At 44.4% G+C, this 25035-nt stretch overlaps 1 protein-coding gene across 1 annotated transcript in view; it reads right to left on the minus strand.

Moving 5' to 3' along the window:
• Positions 1-25035, minus strand: part of SLIT3 (slit guidance ligand 3) — a 791947-nt gene that overhangs the window by 158265 nt on the left and 608647 nt on the right. The window contains exons 17-18 of the mRNA XM_006115755.5: positions 15164-15307; positions 7109-7252 (exon numbers count right to left, since the gene is read on the minus strand). Of these exons, the coding sequence (XP_006115817.1) occupies positions 7109-7252; positions 15164-15307 (288 nt within the window). The remainder of the gene's footprint in view (positions 1-7108; positions 7253-15163; positions 15308-25035) is intronic.

Here is a 25035-nt window from a genome sequence, read left to right on the forward strand (position 1 = left end):
GCACAGTTACATTTTCTCATCGTGAAATTCACCTCTGTTTACAGACAGCACGTTGCCATTTCACGGCCACACACATTTAATGGTGAGGACTAGTGATGCAATAGTCTTGCGCAGTCTCCCTGGTTAGGGGTCAATTTTACCCTTCATGTAGTTTCTGATAAGGAGAACATGCATTCACACATCACAATAATCTAAGCAACTCAATTTTCTTTTTAAACTAACTATTATAAACCAACTTGGCACCATGTTCACAATGCTGGAAACTGAACCGCAAGGCGGTGTCTCTTTGATGTGATTTCATGAAGTTAAATGAAACCCATGACTTCAGATTTTCCCATTTATTGCAAGTCTGAGATGAATCTGTTCCAAAACCCTGGATCCAAACACCCGGGAAGATTGGCAAAGTCCAAACTGGCTCCAGTCCAAATTTTGTAGCTGTAATTCAAATATGCAAGTGTAACATTTGTTTATGGAGGAAAATTGATAATGTATGTTATTGCATAGTCAATAGTGGGAACAATGACCTAATCTTTACTTAATGTTACTATCTGAGGAAGCATGAATTATACATATGGAATAGTGCAATAAATATCAATTAATTAAACTTAGTATTTTCCCCAAAATATTGATTTTTTTCACTAATCCCTTTTGAGATACATCATATAATTATACTAGAAAACTAGATGCAGATATATTTTGCTACCGAAACAGCTCAAGCTGTTTCCATGGAAATATGATGATGCCACTCGGAAGGACCATTAGGTCAATGATATCTAAGCATCATATGGAACACAAGCTTCACTATGCAAAATTATTTTTGATGAGAAGCCATTTGAAAGCCTGGAACGGGTCATAAATTGCAACAGTGTTAGGATAGAGTTTGACCCAGGCTATCAAAGTGTGCATTTTCAGATCACAAGCAGAAAAGTTTGACAGTTGAAATGCTATAAAATTAAACAATCAGATTTTCTACACGTAATGATAATAGAGCCACTCACACTGAAACAAGGCCATCTGGCTTTTAGCAAAGGAGGCTTGTTAAAAAGGTTTCAGAAATATGTGTGGACAGAACCCTCAAAATAAAGTAGCAGCCAGTCAACCAGAAGTGTCTTTATTAAAATTTTCAAAGACCTATGGAAGCAGAAATATTTAAAAGAAAAGGTCCAAATTGTAGCCAGTCTTGATTCTATTATAATCATCTTGAAAACATACTCTAAAATCTATGCAGATAAGTTAATATTGTGTAAGTCTGTACTCTTTGCATGTTTAATCCATGAAAAGCCCAGCACGGGTAATACATACACATCTAAAAAGGGGGACCCTAAATATCTATTTGTTAAATTTATCTGCCTGGTCATAAGAAATACTAAAATCATAAGAAATACTAAAATGCTTTGCAAAGACACAAAAAACAAAGGAACTGAATACTCTCTGTATGGTGCCTACGAGCAAAAACAGTAACAATCCTGTTTTTAATCTGGTGAACGAGGCAAATTATAGTTTCCCAAATTAAAAAATGGAAAAATGTTAGTTTGTAAGTGGTTATTATAAAATTGATATGAAGTTGAGTGGTTTATAGTTTGGTATTAATAAACAACAAAAAAGTGAAATGTAAACACACAATTTGGACTGAATAGGTTAATGTTCTGAACTCTCCAAGTCATGAAAGTAATAATTTCTAGTAGCCTCATACTGGACTGCTGTCATTAAACACAGGTTGGAAACACAACAGCTCTTCATTTTTCATGTAAAGGTGTGACTACACGTACACACACTGAACATGCTGCTGGCCTAGGGACAAATAGCACTGTGGACAGTGAGGCATGGTTTAGGCAAGGAGAGCAGACTGCCCTGAACACCTGAACCCTATGGTATACATGCTAGACAGCTCTCTGCATGGCCAAGAAGTGCCTACCATCTCTACACTGCTGTTTCTAGCAGTCTAGTGCACTGCAGCCTCCCTGCTGCCAGAGCCTTTCCCTGCTCCAGTGAAAGCCTCCAGCATCTCCCTGCTGCAGTCCTCCACCAAAGTCTTTGACTGCTGCAAGTTGCAATACACCACAAAGACGAGTGTGGGATGCAACCTGCCTTGTATTGCCTGCACACTGCTTGCTTCTATAAGTGTAGGCAAGGCATGTATTGAATAATATGGCCACAAATCGTATGACAGGAGGACAGCGAATGTGATAATGTTTAAAAAAGGCTCTAGAGGTGATCCTGGCAATTATAGGTCTGTAAGTCTAACTGCAATACCAGGGAAATTAGTTAAAACTACAGTAAAGAACAGAATGTTCAGACACATAGATGAACATAATTTGTTGAGAAAAAGTCAACATGGATTGGAATAACGGAGACTTGGTGGGATGATTTTCATGATTGGAGCACTGTCATGGAAGGGTCTAAACTGTTCAGGAAGAACAGGCAGGGGGGGAGAAAAGGTGGAGGAGTAGCGTTGTATGTAAGAGAGCAGTAGGATTGCTCAGAACTCCAGTATATAGAGGGAGAAAAGCCTGTTGAGAACCTATGGGTTAAGTTTAGAGGTGGAAGCACCAAGGGTGATCTTGTGGTTGGTGTCTGCTATAGACCACTGGATCAGGTGGATGAGGTAGACAAGGCTTTCTTCAGACAACTGAGAGAAGCTTCCAGATCACAGGCCCTGGTTCTCATGGGGGACTTTAATCACCTTGACATCTGTTGGGAGACCAATACGGCAGTACACAGACAATCCAGGAAGTTTTTGGAGAATGTTGGGGATAACTTCTTAATACAAGAGCTTAAGAAACCGACTAGGGGCCATGTGCAGCTTGACCTGCTTCTCACAAACAGGGAGGAACTAGTAGGGGAAGTAGAGGTGGGTGACAACCTGGGAAGCAGTGATCACGAGATGGTAGATTTCAGGATCCTGACCAAAGGAAGAATGGAGATTAGCAAAATACACACCGTGGACTTCAGAAAAGCAGACTTTGACTCCCTCAGATGGGCAGGATTCCTTGGGATGCTAACATGAAGGGGAAAGGAGTCCAGGAGAGCTGGCAGTAATTTAAAGAAGCCTGATTAAAGGCACAGGAAGAAACCATCATAATGTGCAGTAAGAAAAGCAAATATGGTAGGCGACCAGAGTGGATTACTATGGACATCCTTGGTGATCTTAAACACAAAAAGGAAGCATACAAGAAGTGAAAACTTGGACAGATGACTAGGGAAGAGATCTGTTCTTGGACGGGTTTAATTCAACATCTTTATTAATGACCTGGATGAGGGGATGGATTGCACCCTCAGCAAGTTTGCAGATGACACTAAGCTAGGGGGAGAGGTAGATATGCTGGAGGGCAGGGATAGGGTCCAGAGTGATCTAGACAGATTAGAGGATTGGGACAAAAGAAATCTGATGAGGTTCAACAAGGACAAGTGCAGAGTCCTGCACTTGGGACGGAAGAATCCCAAACACTGTTCAGGCTGGGGACCGACTGGCTAAGTAGCAGTTCTGCAGAAAAGGACCTGGGGATTACAGTGGATGAGAAGCTGGATATGAGTCAACAGTGTGTCCTTGTAGCCAAGAAGGCTAATGACATTAGGTTGCATTAGGAGGAGCATTTCCAGCAGATCTAGAGAAGTGATTATATCTCTTTATTCGGCTCTGGTGAGGCCACATCTGGAATACTGTGTCCAGTTCTGGGCCTCCACTATAGAAAGGATGTGGAAGCATTGGAGAGGGTCCAGTGGAGGACAACCAAAATGATTAGGGGGCTGGAACACATGACCTATGAGGAGAGACTGAGGGATGTGGGTTTGTTTAGTCTGCAGAAGCGAAGAGTGAGGGGGAATTTGATAGCAGCGTTCAACTTCCTGAAGAGAGATTCCAAAGAGGATGGAGAAAGGCTGTTTTCAGTAGTGATGGATGGCAGAACAAGGAGCAATGATCTCAAGTTACAGTGGGGGAGGTGTAGGTTGCATATTCGGAAAAACTATTTCACTAGAAGGGTGGTGAAGCACTGGAATGGGTTACCTAGGGAGGTGGTGGAATCTCCATCCCTAGAGGTGTTTAAGTCTTGGCTTGACAAAGCACTGGGTGTGTTGATTTAGTTGGGATTTGTCCTCCCTTGGGCAGAGGGCTGGACTTGATGACCTCCTGAGGTCTCTTCCAGCTCTATGATTCTATGATAATGGTGTCCCCAGACTCCAGACTCAGTGGCTGTGTCTACATTGTCACCCTTTTCCGGAAAAGGGATGCTAATGAGACACTTCGGAATTGCAAATGCTGCGGGGGATTTAAATATCCCCCACGGCATTTGCATGAACATGGCTGCTGCTTTTTTCCGGCTCGGGGCTTTGCCGGAGAAAAGCGCCAGTCTAGATGGGATCTTTTGGAAAATAAAGCCTTTTCCGGAAGATCCCTTATTCCTCTCAAAATCAGGAATTTGCAATTCCGACTTGTCTCATTAGCATCCCTTTTCCGGAAAAGGGTGCCAATGTAGACACAGCCAATATGTCAGAAGCTGGAAATGGGCAACAGAGGAGGGATCACTTAATAATTCCCTGTTCTTTTCATTCTCTCCTGGGCACCTGGCTACACGGACCTTTGGTCTGACCCAGCATGGCCATTCTTACCTTCAAAACCAAAATCCAGTGAAGTCAATGGAACTTCTGTCATTAACTCGCATGGGCAGTGGATCAAGTCCTATGTGAAAATGTGTCTGAGTGAATTTCTACTTCAAATGTGCATAGCAACACAGTGCCCATCTTCCACTGGCGAAGTGATTACTAAAAGGCATTTTTTGTGCCAAAGCAACACAGTCAATTATCATCAGCTTTGACATACTGCCGCCAGAGGCTAAGAAATTCTTTACCTGTGGCTGAAAAGTACCCACAAAGGTGCAAAATTCTTTCCTGCCATTAAAACATGACACAGTCATAAATTACTCCCTGCCTTGTTTATACAACCAGTAGCCGAGTGAACTGTGTAAACAAAGGGACACATCAGCATTATTTCTTTGACTATGCCTACACAGCACTTGGAAGCGTGCTTGACCTAGGCAGCTAAAAATAGGAGTGTGGCCACTATGGCAAGGATATAGCCAGTGGATTGGGAGGGATTGCGTTAGGGTGGTGAGACTGAGGCGCCACTATGGCCACCCAGCTATTTTTAGCTCATTAGCTCTCCTTGAGGCAGCATGTCAATCTACCTGTGCTGGGAAGCATTCCTCAAGCTGCTGGACTGACATACACTTTTTATTTTAGAACACTCCATGAGCTGATTTCCTGTCATTCAAGAGCAAGTAAATGAAGGATGGTCCCTGCTCTGAGATCACATGTCATAGCAGCCAAGCACAAAGAGATTAGGAAAAGGGAAACAACAGAGGGAACTTGTTAACAAGATTGAATAGATTTACTATGGGCAGCACAGCAGAGGTGAGTTTTTGAGAGAGACTTAAAAGGACACGATCCTTGCAGACTGGACTAGGAGCAGGCATGGAAGCAACTGCAAGGAGCAGAGGAACAGACAGACAAGGTTGGGAATGCTGGCAGCACAGGCGGAAGTAAAGCACTTGTGGAGTACTAGATTTTGGAATGATGGTTTCACCAGTATAGAAGAACAAGCAATGGAGATGGTGAGCAGTGAAAACAATTTCACAGTAGTTAGCGCCCTTGTCCTTCAATCTGAAGGAGGACTTTTAGGGTTGTTTACCTCTCTCTCCTCCTACCAAAAGGTGAGATACCATAGCATGTATCAACTATAAACAACAAGAAGACATGATCAAAATGAAGGAAGGAGCAACATAATATTGGGAAAAACAAAAGCTGCTCTACTACCTCCCTTTCCAACAAACCAACATGCCTTATTTAAAACAAATAAACACCACAGAGGTTACGTCTAAAGCCAAAAATAAACACACAAATAAATAAATAAATAAATAAATAAATAAATGTCACAGCAACAAAGAATTTGTTTTGTTTGGATGATTACAGTGCATTTTCAGTGCAGAATGCAGGGGATTAAGCAGACAACTTCCATTAACAGCTAGGTCAATTTCCCATTCTGAGCTGGAAGCACAGATCAGACTCTATATATTTAACAGTGTGTACTTGTTTGAAAATAGATAAACTAAGAAAAGGAACCGAGAAAACATATAAGAAGAAAAGTCAGAAATAGTATAGAAAAACCTTAGGAACTTTTTGCAAATTTAATCCAATGGGAACTGAGCTCCACTTCCTTTTGGGTTTAGATATTGATTTTATAGAGGAATTTTTTGACATTTTAGGTTTCTTAAATTTAAAAAAAAACAAAAACCCTTTTCTCTGCCTTCTCAGTCTATCCAAACGGAGAATGGAAACTCTAAAGCAGCCACAGAGGCTATGTCTAGACTGCAAGCCTCTTTCGAAAGAGCATCTTTCGAAAGAGAGCGTCTAGACTGCACACGGAACTTTCGAAAGAGCAAGCCGCTTTTTCGAAAGAAAGCACCCAGTGAGTCTGGATGCTCTCTTTCGAAGAAGCCCTATTTACATTCAAGAACGCCTTCTTTCGAAAGAAGGCGTTCTTCCTCGTGAAATGAGGTTTACCGCCGTCGAAAGAAAAGCCGCGTTCTTTCGATTTAATTTCGAAAGAACGCGGCTGCAGTCTAGACGCAGGTGAAGTTTTTTTGGAAAAAGGCTACTTTTCCCGAAAAAACCCCTGAGTCTGGACACAGCCAGAGGTTCTAACTTCTCCAAACATTTTATAGCAGTGATTTTTAAAAAAATGAAGATAGTTTGGGTTCACCCCATTTTAACACTCAAACACTTAGATTTTACAACTAACAAATTCTCATAAAGTATGGGACAACAGCAGGGCCACACAGGGGTGTGTAGGGTCTAGGCCAAAATCAGAAACTGGACCACCCCCTGCAACCCTGAATCTGAGGCCCCAATAGCACGGGGGGAGGGAGGGCAGAAATTGAGCTCAATCCACACTCATCCTGTACTGGTGGCCCCTGTCCCTTGGAGCTGGGCCTGGATCCCTACTCCTGGTGTTGCAGCCTGTTACATGGGAGTGCCAGGCCACTTGGACCCCACCCCCTCCTGGGTAGTGCTGGACAGTGGCACCATTAAAAAAACTAAGAGGGTTACTTACATCGTTGACAAAGAGACAAGTGTATTGAATGCTCCAGGAGTGATAGTGGTGATGCGGTTGTCGTACAGCGAGAGCAGTCTTACGGAGCTTAGTCCTGTGAAGGTGTCATTGTTCACACAGCTGATCAAGTTGCTTCTCAGCATCCTGAAAAGATCCAGACATAGAATTAGAATACTTCTTGGGACTATCGTGTTGTGGGGAGGGCTAATGTAAGGGCACAGTACCAACCAACTGCCATTTCTAACATCCATCTTTTGTAATACAGGAGACTAAGGCTATGTCTACACAGCAGAGCTGTTTCAGGATACTGGAGGTATCCCGAAATAGCAATTTCGCATCTTTAAATGCGCCTTTTATTTCAAAATATATTTCAAAATAACAAGCGCACTATTCCGGCATCCTTGTAGCCCTCATTCCACGAGGGTAAAGGGATTCATTGAAATAGCGCTTTACAGGCAGTCCCCGGGTTACGTACAAGATAGGGACTGTAGGTTTGTTCTTAAGTTGAATCTGTATGTAAGTCGGAACTGGCGTCCAGATTCAGCCGCTGCTGAAACTGATCAGTTTCAACAGCGGCTGAATCTGGATGCCAGTTCTGACTTACATACAGATTCAACTTAAGAACCCCAGGCATTCCCAAGTCAGCTGCGGCTGAAACTGATCAGCAGCTGATTCCAGGAAGCCCGGGGCAGGGGCTTCCTGTAGTCAGCCACTGGTCAGTTTCAGCAGCGGCTGACTTGAGGACGCCTGGGGCAGAGCAGTGGCTGAATCAGGACGCCTGGGGCAGAACAGCTGGGGTGCTTCCCGGTTGGTCCAGTAGCGCCCAGAGCGGCGCTACGGGACCAACTGGCAGCGCCCCAGCTGCTGTACCACAGGTGTCCGGAGCAAAGCCACGGAGCACGGGGGCAGCGGGACAGCCCAGATGCGCCGTGGCTGTCCGCTGCCCGCGTGCTCCGCGGCTTTGCTCTGCTTTGCCCCCGCCCCACCTCCTCCTGGTCTGCAGACCAGGGGGATGGGGGGGGGGGGGCAAAGCAGAGCCAAGCCGTGGAGCGCGCTGCCAGCTGCCAGCCCAGAAGCGTCTGGGCTGTCAGCTGGCCGGGCGCTCCGGGGCTTGGCTCTGCTTTGCCCCCCCCCATTCCCCTGGTCTGCAGACCAGGGGGACCAGGGGGGGGGACAGGGGGGCAAAGTAGAGCCAAGCCTCGGAGCGCGTGGGCAGCGGACAGCCCTGTCCGCTGCCCACGTGTTCCGCCGCTTTGCTTCCTCTCCCTGGTCTGCTGGAGACCAGGGAGAGGAAGGGCCCTGTTCGTAACTGCGGATCCGACATAAGTCGGATCCGCGTAACTCGGGGACTGCCTGTATTTTGAAATGTGGCGCTGTGTAGTTAGCGCCAAATTTCAAAATAAGCTATTCTGAAATAACCTCAAAATAAGCTATGCAATGTGCCTAGTGCAAATTGTGTAGCTTACTTCGAGGTAAGGGTGCTGTAACTGATAAGGGCCTGCCCAGGACTGGAGCTGGTGCCAGGCTGAAGATGGACAGAATAATCTATATGCTGAAGGTAGAACACTGGGCCACATCCTATGATGGCCTCATGAATAAGGCTTTGGTCTCTAGCACAAAGGGTGTTGGGTTTGAATCCCGCCAGCATCATAGCCAACAAGGATCCCCTTCTGTATTGACTACGAAGGGTAAAAATAGCTATTAAAGGGGAGTTCTCCCCTCCAAAATGTATCATTATGAATCTCAAACTCCATTATTATGCTTGCTCACGCATGCTGTTAAAGAGATGTGGACACTTTGCAGATGAAATTACAGTGGGACCAAAAACCTTCACTAGCATGAGACATACCATCAACTTTAAAAGTCTATCATTTTACTGAGTATGGGAGCAATCTAAAATGGATTTCTGAGGCTACCAGATATGGACTTTGACTACCCTATGAACATAATACTTATCATCATATATATAGTAGCCCATTGTCTGTGAGTCTGTAACGCTGATGTACACAGCCACGCCCCCCGGCCGTGTATGTCAGCGCCCTGCCCCTCTTCCCCTCTCTCCATGGCGGTTCGGCCGAGCGCTGCGCCGCTCAGCTGGGCCCTGGCGGGGGAGCAAGAGGCAGCAAGTGGCCTTTTGGGGTCCGTGCTCCCCACACGTGGGGAGCGCTGACCCCAAACGGCCACTTGCTCTCCCGCTGGGCCCGGTGGAAGCACCGCTCAGCTGGGCCTGGGGCGACAAGCGGCCGTCGCTCACCTGGGGCCGGTGGGAGCGCCGCTCAGCTGGGGCCAGTTGAGCGGCGCAGTGCGCCACGGAGGGAGAGAGAGAGAAAGGGGGGCGGGGTGCCACGCAGGGAGGAGAAGGGGGCAGAGCTGGCTGGAAGAGGGGTGGAAAGCAGAGCTGGGGGCATCGGGAGCTGTGGGGTTGAAAAGCAGACCTGGAAAAGGGGGCGGGGTGCAGCCACTGGCCACAGCCAGACTCCAAACGGCCACTTGCCGCCGCTTCCTCCCTGGCCGCGGCCCAGCTGAGTGGTGCTGGCGCTGCACCGCTCAGCTGAGCCCCGGTGGGACAGAAAGGGGGACAGGGCAGCGATGTACACGGTTGGGGGCAGGGCTGTGTACGTCACCGCCCCCCTTCCACCTCCCACCGTGGCGCTGAGTGGTGCGCCCCTCAGGCGGGCCACCACGGGGGTGGGAGGGTGGTGTCACAGACAGTCACATCCCCTGGCCAGGTACGTCACCGCCCCACCCCTCCTCCCCCACAGCGGCCCGGCAGTGCACAACATTCAGGCGAGCCGCCACGGAGGGAGGAAGGGGGAGGGGCGGTGATGTACATGGCCAGGGGCGGGGCCATCTACCGCCATCCTTCCCCTCCCACTGTGGCACTCAGCTGAGTGCTGCGCCCCTCAGCTGGGCCGCCAGGGGAGCCAGCAGCGCAAGGGGCTGTTTGGGCTCCCCCAGGGTGAGAGGGGAAGGGAGGGCGGTGATGTACACAGCCCCGCCTCCTGGCCTTGTATGTCACCGCCCCGCCCCTCTCCCTCGCGGCAGCCCGGCTGAGCAGGCAGCACTCAGCCAAGCGCCACGGTGGGAGGGAAGGGGAAGGGGGGCGGGGAGAGACGGAGGGGAGAAAGAAGCAGGAGGAGGAGGAGAAGAGAAAGGGAGAGTGAGAGGCAGGAGGGGGAGAAGAGAAAGAAAGAGATGGAGAGAGAGGTAAGATGCGGAGGAGAGCTGAGGGGGGCAGGCAGTAGGAGGGGAGAGAGAGAGAGAGAGAGAGAGAGAGAGAGCGAGCGCGCTCAGGAGAGAAGACCTGCAAATCCCGTCTTATGACGGGCTAATTGGCTAGTTGTATTAATAAATGACTATCCTAAATAACTTTTTAAAATCTCTGTTCAAACACTATGGGTATGTCTACACTACCCTCCTAGTTTGAACTAGCGGGGTAATGTAGGCATACCGCACTTGCAAATGAAGCCCGGGAATTGAATTTCCCGGGCTTCATTTGCATAAGCGGGGCGCCGCCATTTTTAAAACCCCGCTCGTTTGAACCCCGTGCAGCGCGGCTACACGGGGCACGAACTAGGTAGTTCGAACTAGGCTTCCTAGTTCAAACTACCGTTACTCCTCATTCCACGAGTTCGAACTAGCGGGGTAGTGTAGACATACCCTTTGAAAGGAGACAGCAACAATGGAAGCTTACGTATGGTATAAAGAAAAGAGTTGCCAAACCAAAACCAGCTCTGAAATCTTATTGTCATCATTAATTTTCCTAATAGTAGTCAGAGGAAAATAATGACCCCATAAAATACCTCTTTGCTCAGCACTTGTACCAAATGGACATACGTTGTTGTGAGTTATGGGAACAATGGATGTAATGGTAAAGCCTAATTGATCTGAAATACTATAATCTCTAGTTTTGCTTCATAGCAACGAAGGCTTTAAAACTATTCATGAAGTACGTGTTACATTTCATATCAAAGAATGTTGTGGTACAGAAATGTCACTATTCATCTGTAGATTAAACATTATTCAGTAGCTAAAGTGTTCCACCAGAGAGTCTCAAAACACATGTGAGCACTGTATGGGTATGTCTACCCTGAGGCGCTATTTCGGGATACCTCTGGTATCCCAAAATAGCTATTCTGCGTCTTTTAAACAAACCTGTTATTTTGAAATATAAGGGGCTTGCTATTCTGATGTCCCTGTAAACCTCATTCCTTAAGGAGTAAGGGTTTTGGAATAGCAGTTTATTTCAAAATTAATAAAATATTTTGAAATTAACTTGAAATAAGCTACGCAATTTGCATAGTTGAAATTGTGTCCCGTATTTCGAGCTAAGGGTACAGTGTAGATGCACCCTACGAGAGCACCACTCTAAAACCCTAGGCACATACACTAAGGCTGTGTCTAGACTGGCAAGTTTTTCCGCAAAATCATCTGCTTTTGCGGAAAAACTTGACAGCTGTCTACAATGGCTGCTTGAATTTCCAGAAAAGCACTGACGATCTCATGTAAAATCATCAGTGCTTTTCCGGAAAAACTATGCTGCTCCCGTTCGGGCAAAAGTCTTTTTCTGAAAGACTTTTGCGCAAAAGGGCCAGTGTAGACAGCATAGTACTGTTTTCCGCAAAAAAGCCTCGCTCGTGAAAAAGGTGATCAGGGCTTTTTTGCGGAAAAGCGCATCTAGATTGGCCACAGATGCTTTTCCGCAAAAAGTGCTTTTGCGGAAAAGCATCTGCCAATCTAGACATGCTTTTCCGAAAATGCTTTTAACGGAAAACTTTTCTGTTCAAAGTATTTTCGGAAATTCATGCAAGTGTAGACGTAGCCTAAAGGTAAAATAATTCTCTGCTCTGAAATCCAGGTAGTTTGAGTTCGGTCGACCTTGCGTTTACATCCCACGCTGATACCAGCCAACTAGCCAGCTGGATACTGCTCTGATGGGAGGTACTTTACAATTGCCTGATAGAGATTATATTTAGCAAGTATCAGAGGGGTAGCCATGTTAGTCTGGATCTGCAAAAGCAACAAGGAGTCCTGTGGCACCTTACAGACTAACATATGTATTGGGGCATAAGCATGACGAAGTGGGTCTTTGCCTACGAAAGCTTATGCCCCAATACATCTGTTAGTCTGTGAGGTACCAGAGGACTCCTAGATTTAGCAAGACATTCTAATCAGACAGTTGGTATGAAAGGTCATGACTTGACATTAGGTTTTAGGTGGATCTACTTCCAAATCCAGTTATCACCTCAGTTGCCTACAATATGGTGCCATAAGCAGTGGTTAAATAAAGCATGTTAAAAAGGGGAGACCCAAAAGCACATGACAACAGATATGAATAGGCTATCAAAAAATTGGGGGGAACTTGTCCGTTCTTGCAATGGTTCCACCTACACCATAAATTCTGGAAGGAGCATGCTATTACAAGAGAAGGGCATGTCTAAGGCCCTAGTTGTGTTTGGTCAATTCTGGAAGTACATTATATTGAAGCCATATGTCAGTATGACACCGTTTCTGGATTCCATACATCTTAGAGAGTAACTTCACATAGCAGGAAGGCTTTTAAATGCCTATCCAGTTCTATAACTATTTAGTACATTTATAGACGTATGTAGGAATTTAAAAATCAATGCACACTTCTGTCCAACATGGCCTCTTGGTTTAAGGTTATAGTTTTTATGCTCGAAGAGCACAGGTTTATAGATTCAAGTATATGTCTCTCAATCCAGCTCTGGATTCTATGCAACACACGAGGTGCCCTTTCTGAAAAAAAACTTATACTTACAGAATTTCATTTAATGCAGTGTGTATTTAGACTATGTTAGCAGGTTGTGGGAAATGCAGGTTAGGTCAGCAGCATAGCTCCAATGTTAAATATCTTGCTATGAAAAATACTTTTTTTCCTGGGAGCTCTGCCATGGGCTGCTTCCATAGCATAAAAGTTAATTTAGTATTCACAAACAGTATTTAAAAGTTTCTCAGTAAAACACACACATCAGCTGGACTAAGCCAAAGAAAAGCAAAAGTTGAAAGAACAGCGAAGGAAAAGTTCTCCAGTTTTTGTCTCTAAAGGCCAAGTTTTGAGGTCCTCACCCAGGCAAACCTCCAAATCACATCAGGGTTGTTTTCATAGAATTATAGAATCATATCATAGGACTGGAAGGGACCTCGAGAGGTCATCGAGTCCAGTCCCCCCGCCCTCAAGGCAGGACCAAGCTCCATCTACACCATCCCTGACAGATGTCTATCTAACCTGTTCTTAAATATCTCCAGAGAGGGAGATTCCACCACCTCCCTTGGCAATTTATTCCAATATTTGACCACCCTGACAGTTAGGAATTTTTTCCTAATGTCCAATCTAAACCTCCCTTGCTGCACTTTAAGCCCATTACTCCTTGTCCTGTCCTCAGAAACGAAGAGGAACAAATTTTCTCCTTCTTCCTTGTGACACCCTTTTAGATATTTGAAAACCGCTATCATGTCCCCCCTTAATCTTCTTTTTTCCAAACTAAACAAGCCCAGTTCATGAAGCCTGGCTTCATAGGTCATGTTCTCTAGACCTTTAATCATTCTTGTCGCTCTTCTCTGTACCCTCTCCAGTTTCTCCACATCTTTCTTGAAATGTGGCGCCCAGAACTGGACACAGTACTCCAGCTGAGGCCTAACTAGTGCAGAGTAGAGCGGCAGAATGACTTCACGAGTTTTGCTTACAACACACCTGTTGATACAACCTAGAATCATATTTGCTTTTTTTGCAACAGCATCACACTGTTGACTCATATTCAACTTGTGGTCCACTCTGACCCCTAGATCCCTTTCCGCCATGCTCCTTCCTAGACAGTCGCTTCCCATCTTGTATGTATGGAACTGATTGTTCCTTCCTAAGTGGAGCACTTTGCATTTCTCTTTATTAAACTTCATCCTGTTTACCTCTGACCATTTCTCTAACTTGCTAAGGTCATTTTGAATTATGTCCCTATCCTCCAAAGAAGTTACAACCCCACCCAGTTTGGTATCATCTGCAAACTTAATAAGCATACTCTCTATTCCAATATCTACATCATTGATGAAGATATTGAACAGTACAGGTCCCAAAACAGACCCTTGCGGAACTCCACTTGTTATCCCTTTCCAGCAGGATTTAGCACCATTAACAACAACTCTCTGACTACGGTTATCCAGCCAATTATGCACCCACCTTATCGTGGCCCTATCTTGTTTAAGGATTGACGGGTTTGGCACTATGATACTTGGCAAAGTAAGAAACACTTGTGACTAAACTGAACTTTTTAAAAATTCATTTGGCATTTTGGAGTCAACTGCCAGGGAAACTCATATTGCTCAGGTGTTATATCCTCCTCCAACAGAGAGACTGTGCAAAAAGGATATTCGTCAAGTGGTCGATCACAGGCCATCATTCTTTCTGATTTTATCTTCAGTATATGGGCAGAAGAGAACTGAGCCATTTTTCAGTGTCTGCTGTTTGTCTGTGTCTAGGTACTTATATGGTCCTATCACTAAGTACCTCATATGAATTATATAATTTATCCTCAACACCTATGAGAGTGGAAACTTTAAAACACAGATATTAAGTGCATTGCACAAGGCCACATGGGAAATCTGTGGCAGAGATGGGAATTTACACCCTAATATTCTGGAATCTAGTATTGTATCTTCACCATGAGACCATCATCTCTGATATAATCACAGACAATATCACAGTGAGTATATTAATTAGACCAAAGTGAATTTTAAAAAGCAGAATTTAAAAGGGATTTGAATTAATTCTATTAACTAAAATGCTAAATGATTAAATCCAGTCAGATAGTTTCACTCTGAATTTACCCTGAAAATCAGTTTATATAGAAACAGCAGATAAACTTATCACTCGCAGAGCACCATAAAAATACATAGTGCTTTGTGATCACAGTAGACACATTCCCTGCCCCAAAGAATTTACTATTTAATAACTGTGGTGCAAACAGGTATGGCTGTAACCCAGCTCTCCCAAACAAGCAGACATACTTTTCAACAGGCAGACACAGGGTTCACACTTACATTGTCTTTAATCCTGTGAGGCCTCTAAACATTCGCCCTTGAACGGATTCCAGCTGATTCCCCGTCAGCATCAGCTCCTGCACCCCAACCGCCCCATCAAAGGCACCTTCTCGGATCTCCTTGATCTTATTGTTATTCAGGTTTCTGGTGGGGGAAAACAAAGGTAATAGAAAAAAGATTATTGTCTTGCTCCAAACATTTGTCAGCACAAGGGAAAGAGACTTACTGACGGCTATGTGTTTTGCAGAAATTATCCAGCCAGGTTTTCAATCTGTAACGGATGGCAGAGAGCCGTCTGAAATCATAACGTACTAACAACTCCCCTTTCACACCATTTATCACAAACACAATCACGCTAAGACAGAAAACAGGAATATGGTAAGCATGTGAGACCAAAGCCACAGGAACTGCACCATATCACACCTGGCTCTAAGGGTATGTCTACACAGCAGTGTTATTTCACAATAATGGATGCTATTCTGAAATCACAAAGAATGTGTCTACATTGCAAGCCATTATTTTAAAATAATGGTGAGCTGGAGGACTTCTTACTTCCGACTCTTGTAACCCTCATTTTACGAGGAGTGAGGGAGGTCGAAGGAAGAGTATTCTTCCTTTGACTGCCTGCTGTGTAAACATCGCTAAAAGTCGAGTTATTTTGATTTAACTACACAATTGACAAAGCTGAAGTTGTGTAGCTTAATTCTATTTTAGCCTTGCTGTGTAGACATACCCTTAATGAGCGCAATCCTGCAATGTGCAGAGCATTCTGGCACAGTGCTTGTGCATATAATTCAGTGGTCACCAACCAGTCGATCGGGATCTACTAGCAAATCGTGGAGCCTCTGACAGGTGATCCTGACTAGTTTGGCTAAGAGGCTACCAAGTGCTGGCACTTCAGCTGCCTCTCCCCCAACTGCTGTGCATCTCCTGCCCTTTGCCTTGGAGCTGCCCCTCCCCCTGGGAGCCTCCTGCTTGCTGTGCAGGGCAGAGGAGGGAAAGGAGGGTGCTGATGTCAGGGTGACCCCCTCCCACCCTGTATCCTGTCTCCACAGAGCAGAGAGGAGGCACAACAGGACTTCGGAGGGAGTTTGCTGGCTCCTTTAGGGAGTGGTGAAGGACTTGGGCAGGGGTGAACTTGCCTTAGCCCCACTGCACAACCAACCAGGAGCCATCTGAGGTAAGCAGTGCCCAGCTGGAGCCCATATCCCGAAACCCTACCCCAGTCATGAACCCCCTTCTGCACCCCAAACCCCCGCCCTAGCCCTCAGCAATCCTGTATCCAAACACCGTCCCAGAGCCTGCATGTAGAACCCCTCCTACATCCCAGCTGCCTGCCCCAAGCTCAGCTCAGAGCCCCTCTCACACTCCAGATCCCTTAATCCAAGACCAGACCCTGCACCCCAATCTGCTGCCCCTGCCTGTTGAACGTGAGTGAAGATGGGCAAGAAAAGGAGGATGGAGTGAGCAGGGGCAGGGCCTTATATCTGAGGTAGATCTTAGATTGCACTTAAATTCAAAAAGTAATCTCATGTTCAAAAAGGTTGGAGACCCCTGATATAATTAAACGCCTGCTAAAGTGGTTCTGATGGACTGGGTGCAGAATGCTCAGCTTCTGCAAGCTATATGTAATCACAGGGTGCAGGCACATGGATCACCTTTACACTGAATGCCACGTTAGTTTTAACACATGAACAATAATCAAGTGGAGAAACATATGCATCCCGGTGTCCGACTCAAATGTCTAAGATCATAAACAGCATAGCACTTGATAAAACTCCAGACATCATTCAAATTGAAATAAATATTACTTTATTTCTCAGGTAAAGATACGGAAACTTTCAGCTGCATGTTCTAAATATCTACCCTGAATGTATGGCATAAAGATGTTTGTTTATCTACTATTTATTTGATAGTGTCTGTCTGTTTGTGTGTTTGTTCAAGGACTCTTCCTAAATGGTAATAACTGGGCCCACCAAATTTGGTATGCAACTTCCTCTTATTATATTATAAGGACCCGAGCCAACACTGGGTAAATCTGCAAGTAGCAGAGAACAGAAGAACCTTAACCTGTAAAGGCAAGATGTGAAGGGAATGATAAATGCAAATGTGCAAAGTAATTAAACTAAAGTAATTAAACTAGAAAATGTTTTAAACCTGAAACGAAACCTGGGCTGACTGTGTTGTATTTGTGAAAAAGCCAAATGGACTGAAAACTTCAATTTTATAAAACACTGTTATAAAACTTCCATTTTATAAAACACTGCAACGCTTAACTCGAAATAAGCTACGCAAATTCAGCAATGTCAATTGTGTATCTTATTTTGAAATAGGGAGCATCTGCACAGCACTTATTTCAAAATAGTGCTCTTCCTCTGACTTCCTTTACTCTTCATACAACGAGGGTTACAGGAGTCGGAGTAAGAAGTATTCCAGCTTGACAGTATTTTGATACTATTTCGAAATAACTGCCTGCTGTGTAAACGCGGACTAAGTTATTTTGGAATAGAGCTAGTTATTTCGAAATAGTGTTGCAGTGTAGACATACCCTCAGTGATTTACAACAGGCTACTCTTATTTATGAAAACGATATCTTAAGTTGCCAAGAACTTTAGGACTCAACCCTGAAAACATTAACTAGGAGGCTCAGTGCATGTTATTATGAATAATTGGCTTCAGAGTTACTATTCATAATAATAATCAGTATTTGTAATCAGGCTCTGAAGTATAGGGCCATGCATAAAACACATGTCCATTCCCCAAAAAGCATACAGTCTGAAGGCCAGACTCTGCCACCAACACTCATATTGAGTAGTGCCTTATTACAGAAGTGGTCCCATCGCTATTCAACATGAGTTAAGGATTCAGAATCTGAGTTTAAAAAAGGGGAAAACAAGCAAACAAAAAGACATTGGACCTGTGCCTGGGAATGGAGAATGGACAGTTTGATTAGGATAAAAGTTAATGGAACACATGGCAGCAGTACAATTCTGGCCTGAGATGCAAACAAACATTGTGGGGCTTGCTCTTTGCAGAGCTTGTCCCTGAATGAAAGAAACTTTGTAGACTGGAGATGGGTTTCACGTGGTAAACTCTGGTAAGCTGGTTTATGTCTTCTGAACAACTGTCAGATACTGGGCCATACAGCATGTGACCCATCACCTCTTGTGCATTCTGCAGCCAGCCAGGGGGGAAGAAGGGGATTTACAAATGTTTTTTGTACTTTGTACTTTCATCCATGACGTGAAGACAAGAGTTTATGTTCAGTGTCAAAGCCAGCCTAGTTTGGAGATTATGACATATGAATTTAATTTGGGGCTTAGCTGTTGTCTGTTGAAAGCATCTCTTTTGTGTCTGTTTGAATCCCTACATTATGTTACTTCTATCGCTCACGTCTCCCTTTCCCTGGTGGTGATGATGGAGTGAGGTATATTTGCTGTTTTGTTCTCTGACTGGTAATCCACATAACACCTTTGACCTATAGTTCACCACTTATAATCCGACCCGGACCTATAGTGATTAGGTTTCATTACTATCTGAAGGCTATTTGGTCATCCATGTAAAAGAATGGTTGCTAATCACTTCTTATAGGGCACACACTTATGTTGCAAAAACCAAACACACTTGGTAGGTTGGCCAGACACTGAAGGAGCCTACAAACTGAACACGCTTCTCAGCCTACAAACTGAACTCACCAATCCGATCAAGAATAAGGAATATCAGTTATCAAGCTTGTACCTTTCACTGTCACTACTGTAAATATGGAACTTCAACCATCTGGGTTGTTGACCTCTGCTCCTTTCACCAGCAATACATGATTAGTTTTTAAGTGTCCAAAAACATACTAAGTGTTTTACAGGATAGACAAAAATATATTCTCTGCCCTCAAGATCTTAGAAATCTACATTAAATCGTACAAGATAAACCAGACAGCAGAGGTGAGGAAAGACAAGGCTTAAAACAACAAATGAACAGAAGACTGTTCTTTGACTATGATCCCAGAAGGATTGTTGGAGACATCTCACCAAGACGGGATCTACTATTTGTCTTCCTGAACTCTTTTTGCCACTTACTAGAGAATAAACAAAAGAGATGGGTAGCTGAATGCAACTGCCCTTAGAAAAGATCTGCTATTAGCTGAAGCCTGATTGGAATCTGGAAAGATTTAGAATCTTAGACCCTGGAAATAACGGTCAAGGTGCCTAAAAAGATTCAGCCTGCTGGCAACATGGTAAGAAAAAAATCAACAAAACTTTAACTATACTTATGATATGGACAGAGGTGACAGTGTAATTTCACAGTGAAAATGGCATGTTTCCATCTGGAGTAAACTTCTGAAAAAAAAACCTGATTTCACAGCAGGCCTTTACTATTTCAAACATTAAAAGCCGTTTCCTTCAGGAATGCTGAGATTCCATCCCAAATCATACTTGAAACAAGTGCTTTGAAATAATATTAGATCAGTCTTGGCAACCTTCCGGCTCAATCCTATTTTCCATCTGTTATTCTGGATTTGTTTTACAGAGATACATGAGTTTTCGTTTAAGTGAATCTGTTCAGCGGGAGGAGAGAGGGAGGGATGACACTGAGCTAATCTCTATCTGGTGAGCTGGTCATACAGGCCGTTAATACAGGTTTTCTTATGCAGCCCTACTAGTGTACCTTGACCTTCCATACAGGATTCAGCCTTTCCTCCTGGCTCCATGCCCAAAGGTCTTTCTGCTGAGACTGCTGGTGGGGCACAGGCAATTCAGAGATGGGAATATCTGTCTCCTGGAGATGTGAATATCTGTCTTCCTTGGCATAGCCCAGTGAATAACTTTTGGCATTACTAACCTCCGCATCACCTAGACATGAGGGGCCTAGGGTCCTATCTTCCTACTTCTAAGCCATCCAGAGCAAAGGAAATTTTAGAGGTGCAGTTATCCTACTCCCCACTAGAGCCAGGCAGGAAATGATTTTCCCATCCCACCAAAATATATGAAACTAGAAGACTTACGTGGCATTGCCAGGATCCTTCAGGGCGGGAAGCTGGAGGTATGGGGGATGCAGGAATCAGGGCAGGACCTTGGGAGTGTGGGGTATGAGAGTGAGGATTGGGAGATGAGGAGGGGTTCTGTGAGGGGGGGTTCCATCTGGCATTGGCATTTCTCTCCCTCCAGCCCCTTTGGCTACCAGAGGCCTTTTTTCCTCCCCCCTCCTCTCTGGCAATGCAGCCAAGGGCCAGAGGGGTTAAGGTTTTGGGGCAGGGGGGCAACTCATTCGGTGTGCTGGTAGGCAAGATGGCGGAGCCCCAGCCCTTCTGGCCACTCTCTTGTTGCCACGGCTGCCCCCTGTGGACACCCTGCAGAATAGCTCTCCCTTGTGGGCTCGCTGCCCCCAGGGGCCACTCTCAGTACTGTGTCCCTTCTCTTTGTGCCCCTCCCTTTACATGTCCTGACCAAATCTTCATCCTGGTCCCGAGGGAAACTTTTCTCAATGAAAGTTTCATCAAATCAACTGCTTCCTTCAACATTTTTTATTTTGATGAATCAGCATTTTGTAAATAAAAATTGTTTCTAAAAAAAATCCCAGATGAGCTCTACTCATCACATGTTCTCTAGCTTGTCTATCCTGGACCTGACATAAAAATCCTTGCACTCAAACAATCCAGCAACCTTCTTTCTTTCAGAAACAAAAAAAGGACCATGAACTAGATTGTAAAATCTGAAACCTACTTTCCAGGTGAAAATGTGGCCCTGTGGCTATGGCATGTGATTGGCAGTTAAGATTTTTCTTCCCAGCTCTGACACTGACATGATCTTACCTCAGAGAAATTATCTTCATTTCCCTGTTCCTATCTTGGCTCTAACTTACCACTCCCACCCTCATTTATAAATATAAATATAAATATCTGGGACAGCTCTAGAAAATGTAAGATTTATTCCCCCTTGTACCCATTCCACCATAGGAGGATAATATTTAGGTTCTTCTTCAAACATGTAGAACAAGTTTATTAGACAACCCTGTAATACTTTTTGGTCTGCAGGATAAGCGAGCACACTTGGTTCTCAAATCCAAGGGTCAGTGAATCCTTCAGGACCATATCAATACATGGATTATTAACAGGACAGACAAAGGCTCCAAAGTGAAAGCTGCCCACACATGTACCATTATTACATACAAATATGGCAGGATTTCTAGGGGAGACACATGCTGCCATTACTTCACCATTTCAATAGGTTTGGCTACCGTGTTGTATCAGGGGAGTTCAAATCAGCATAAAATATTAAGATTGTAAGGTGCTCAAATACTGAGGGAAATGGAGTGCAGAAATGTAACTCACAGGGTCTGAGAGGGGATTTCCTTCATTATTGTTAGAGCCACTGGGGTCACAGCCATATAGTAGTATAGTAAGTGTTCTATCCAGCATAACCCAGGTGCACAGTTTTGCATGTAAGGTTACAAAGGAGGGGAGCCAAGGAACACAGTGGAGCCCAGTCCTGTATTAATGAGTGTCCTCTGTGTAGCTTCCAGCTTACTCTAGCATCTTACTATGAAGATCACTTCAGGCCATGACTCCACAGACATGTCCAAGCTCTGCCTACACCCCATGCTTTTTAATTTTTGTTATGCTTTGAACTTGTGCATATGAGAGAAGAATCCCAGTGGGGCTGATACTAGTAATTATCATTTCTGTATACCAAAGACAAAACCTAGGGCTCTCAACCTCTTTGGCATTCACAGGAAGCCTCCCTCTGCACTGGTGCAAGGACTAGAGGGATCAAAGATCTGCAGCTGGTTTATTAGGCTGGTTTTACATAGCAGTGGTAACCCCTGTCATCCCATAGCTACCATACAATAAAATCTACCAAAAAGGCATGGACAGCTGAAAAGGAAATGGGTCTTGCAGCATGTCTGTAAGCACTTAATGTGCACAGGCATGAACCAAAAGGGAATACATAAAAATCCTGGCCATTTTAAAGACTTTGTTCTCTAACTCGTACCTGGTGATAAAGTTTAAACACACCCCCACATCTTGGGAGAGGAGAAAAAACAGTCTGGAAGACTGGGCCTATATCAAAGTATGTCTCTGAACAGAGTGCAGATCTAGTTTGTTGTAAAGGTGCCATTTTACAGGGTTATTGCTCAGAGTCTTATCTCTTTACATTAGTGTTGAAAGTTTTTAATGGTTTTATACCTGTTGGTCATGCAAAGTTAACATAGCTATGAGAAAGGGAGCTAGATTCTATTCTGGGTCATGCATCCAGAGAATTGTTTATTCAGTAATAACTGTTGGGTTAAATTCTCTAGCTGGGTTTATTTGCAAGTCACCACCGTAGCATGTAAGTGCCTTCCACATAAAATTGATAACAGCACAGTCCCTAGTGAAATTTATAGAGTCTCAGGAACTTCTCCTGTTTCAGGGGGAAAATGCTGCTTGTGTCAGAAGTTAAGTTTTTAACTATTTCAGTTACTTTTTCTTGGGTTTTGGCTGATTCTTTCCTCCAGGGCTTTATAAAGTTGTTAAGTTGGTGGGAGAAGAGGGTTTGAGAACAAAAGTACATTAGTCATTCTATGAGGAAAGGCCTTTTTAGCCTTTTAACCATACAAAAGACAAATGAGCAGCTTTGATTTGGCATTACTAGGCCACAGTGAATACAGAACTCATAAACCTCGTGACAGAGTGAGTTATTTTCAGAGCAGAACTGCACTTTAAGGCTTTAATTGCTAGAATAAACACTCCAATGCACTCAGTGACCGGTAGCGCAGTCTGAGGAAATAAAGGAAAAGCTCAGGTGAACTCAGGCTGCTAGGTCTCCACAACGCACTCAGTAGATAGGTATACAGTGAGTGCCATTCCACCAGTCCATTCCAGTAACCTTGGCAGAGGTATTGAAGACATGGGTTGCCAGAGCACAGTCAGTGCTGTGCAGAAGGGATGGCAATTTAGGAATATTTTGAAGGAGAAAAGCCATTCTTGGCCATGGGTGACATAGGAGATTCTGTGTCATATGCCCCACTGGCACACTTGGATCAAGGGATGCTACTGATCAAATGTTTCTAGACATTGCCCTTTAGTCATAAGTAATTATTGCTGAAATTCCAGATGCCATTTTGCATCCACTTTACAATGTCAGGTAGGAAACCCAGCGAGAGCCCGTGGTCTGACATGGTATAAAATATAGGTATGTCCCTCACTCTGCTAAAACGATAGGCCAAGAGTGGGCAATGAGCACCTGCAAGGGTGGGCACAGTTCACCAGGATTAGCTGCTGGTGGGCCACCAGGCACTGCAGGTACGTTCACTCGGAGCTCACCATTTTCAGCCACTGAGAGCTATGGGAAGTGGTGGCCTAGCTCAAACCACTTCCTGCAGCGCTCACTGGCCAGAAACAGCCAACCCTGCCCAATCGGAGTTGCAAGCAGCCATACTTGTGGATGTCCAGGTAAATTAAGTGTCTGGTGGCCCACCAGAAATTCCACTGGTGAATCATGGCTGGCCCATGGGCTGCTTATTGCCCTCCCCTGCTATAGATTGTCCCACCCTATATAGAATTACATAGTCAATTACTGAAGTTAATCAGGAAAAATTTGATGGGCACAGAAGAGCAAGCTCTTTTTAGTGGTTTAATTTCTAAATAAAAAGTTGCCTAATTTGGTATCTTGCTTTGAAGCAGGGATTTGAAACTTGATGGGGAGAGGGGGGTGGGTGGACTTTGTGTCAGGGTAGGTCTACACTTACAGTAGACATTTCACAACCTAATGACATAAAAACCGAAACAATGGGTACTTAAGAACAATTAGCACCTTCTCTATTAGCTTCATGTGGCATGGGCACTCTAACTGACTATTTTTTCCCCCCTTTTTTCTCCCTTCTTTTTCCTTCTCTCCCCACCCCATCCCCAACTTATTTAGAAACAGGACCTTTAATAACTCCGGTCATCTGAAGAAGTGGGCTGTGCTCACGGAAGCTCATGATACCATCTACATGCTTTGTTAGTCTTTAAGGTGCTGCTAGACCAGTGTTTCTTAACCAGTGGTACGAGTACCCTTAGGGGTACTCGAGAGAAGTCGGGAGGGGGGGGATGTCAACACCACTGAAATTTAGAGAAAACTGAATTTTTGTTTTAAGTTTTACAGCATTTTATCATTTTTGTACTTTTTACACCCAAAAATGTCATTGCCTGCCCAGCTACGATTAAGTTGTTTAAACAAATGTGTTGCAACAGTAGAAAAAAATTTAGTGTGTCTGAAAACTGCAGGTACTGTGGGTACTTATATATATTTTTAAAATGGGTACTTTATATAAAAAAAAAAGGTTGAGAAACACTGTGCTAGACTATTCATTGTTTTTTAAGTTTTTCCAGTTACAGACTAACTCAGCTCCCCTCTGAAGCTAGCGGAGTTCAGAGTACTGAAATTGAACAGTCAGCTAGCAACCTTTAACATTTGTGTACCAAAGATTTAATTTGATTCTTCAGCCCTATAACCCAAAAAATCAATTTAATCCCAGACTGTAGCTTTGCATACCAAGCGTCAGCCTCGGAGGAATATTTTCAGATTATTTTAACCACTGGATATAATTGTATATGATAGGTGGGGCTATTCGTACTGCCCATGAACCTTGCCTGACACCTGCCATCACAAGTGTCCGTTTTCAGTAGTTTATAACTTTTCCTAACTCTTGCCATTTGATCAGACAGTTTCCGGGGTGGGTGTCTGCTTCAGGGTGACTTTTAAATAGCGCTAGTGTCCCCAAGCTTTGGAGCAGAGACTTGGAATTTGATGGAAGGAGCGGGTCTCTGTGTCAGGGTAGGTCTACACTTACAGCGGAGTTCAGAGTACAGCTAGCATGGGCATAAATAGCAGCGTACACAGCAGACCCAATGC

Source organism: Pelodiscus sinensis, chromosome 16, assembly GCF_052426305.1.
Source record: "Pelodiscus sinensis isolate ZL-2025 chromosome 16, ASM5242630v1, whole genome shotgun sequence".
Classification (NCBI taxonomy): domain Eukaryota; kingdom Metazoa; phylum Chordata; order Testudines; family Trionychidae; genus Pelodiscus; species Pelodiscus sinensis.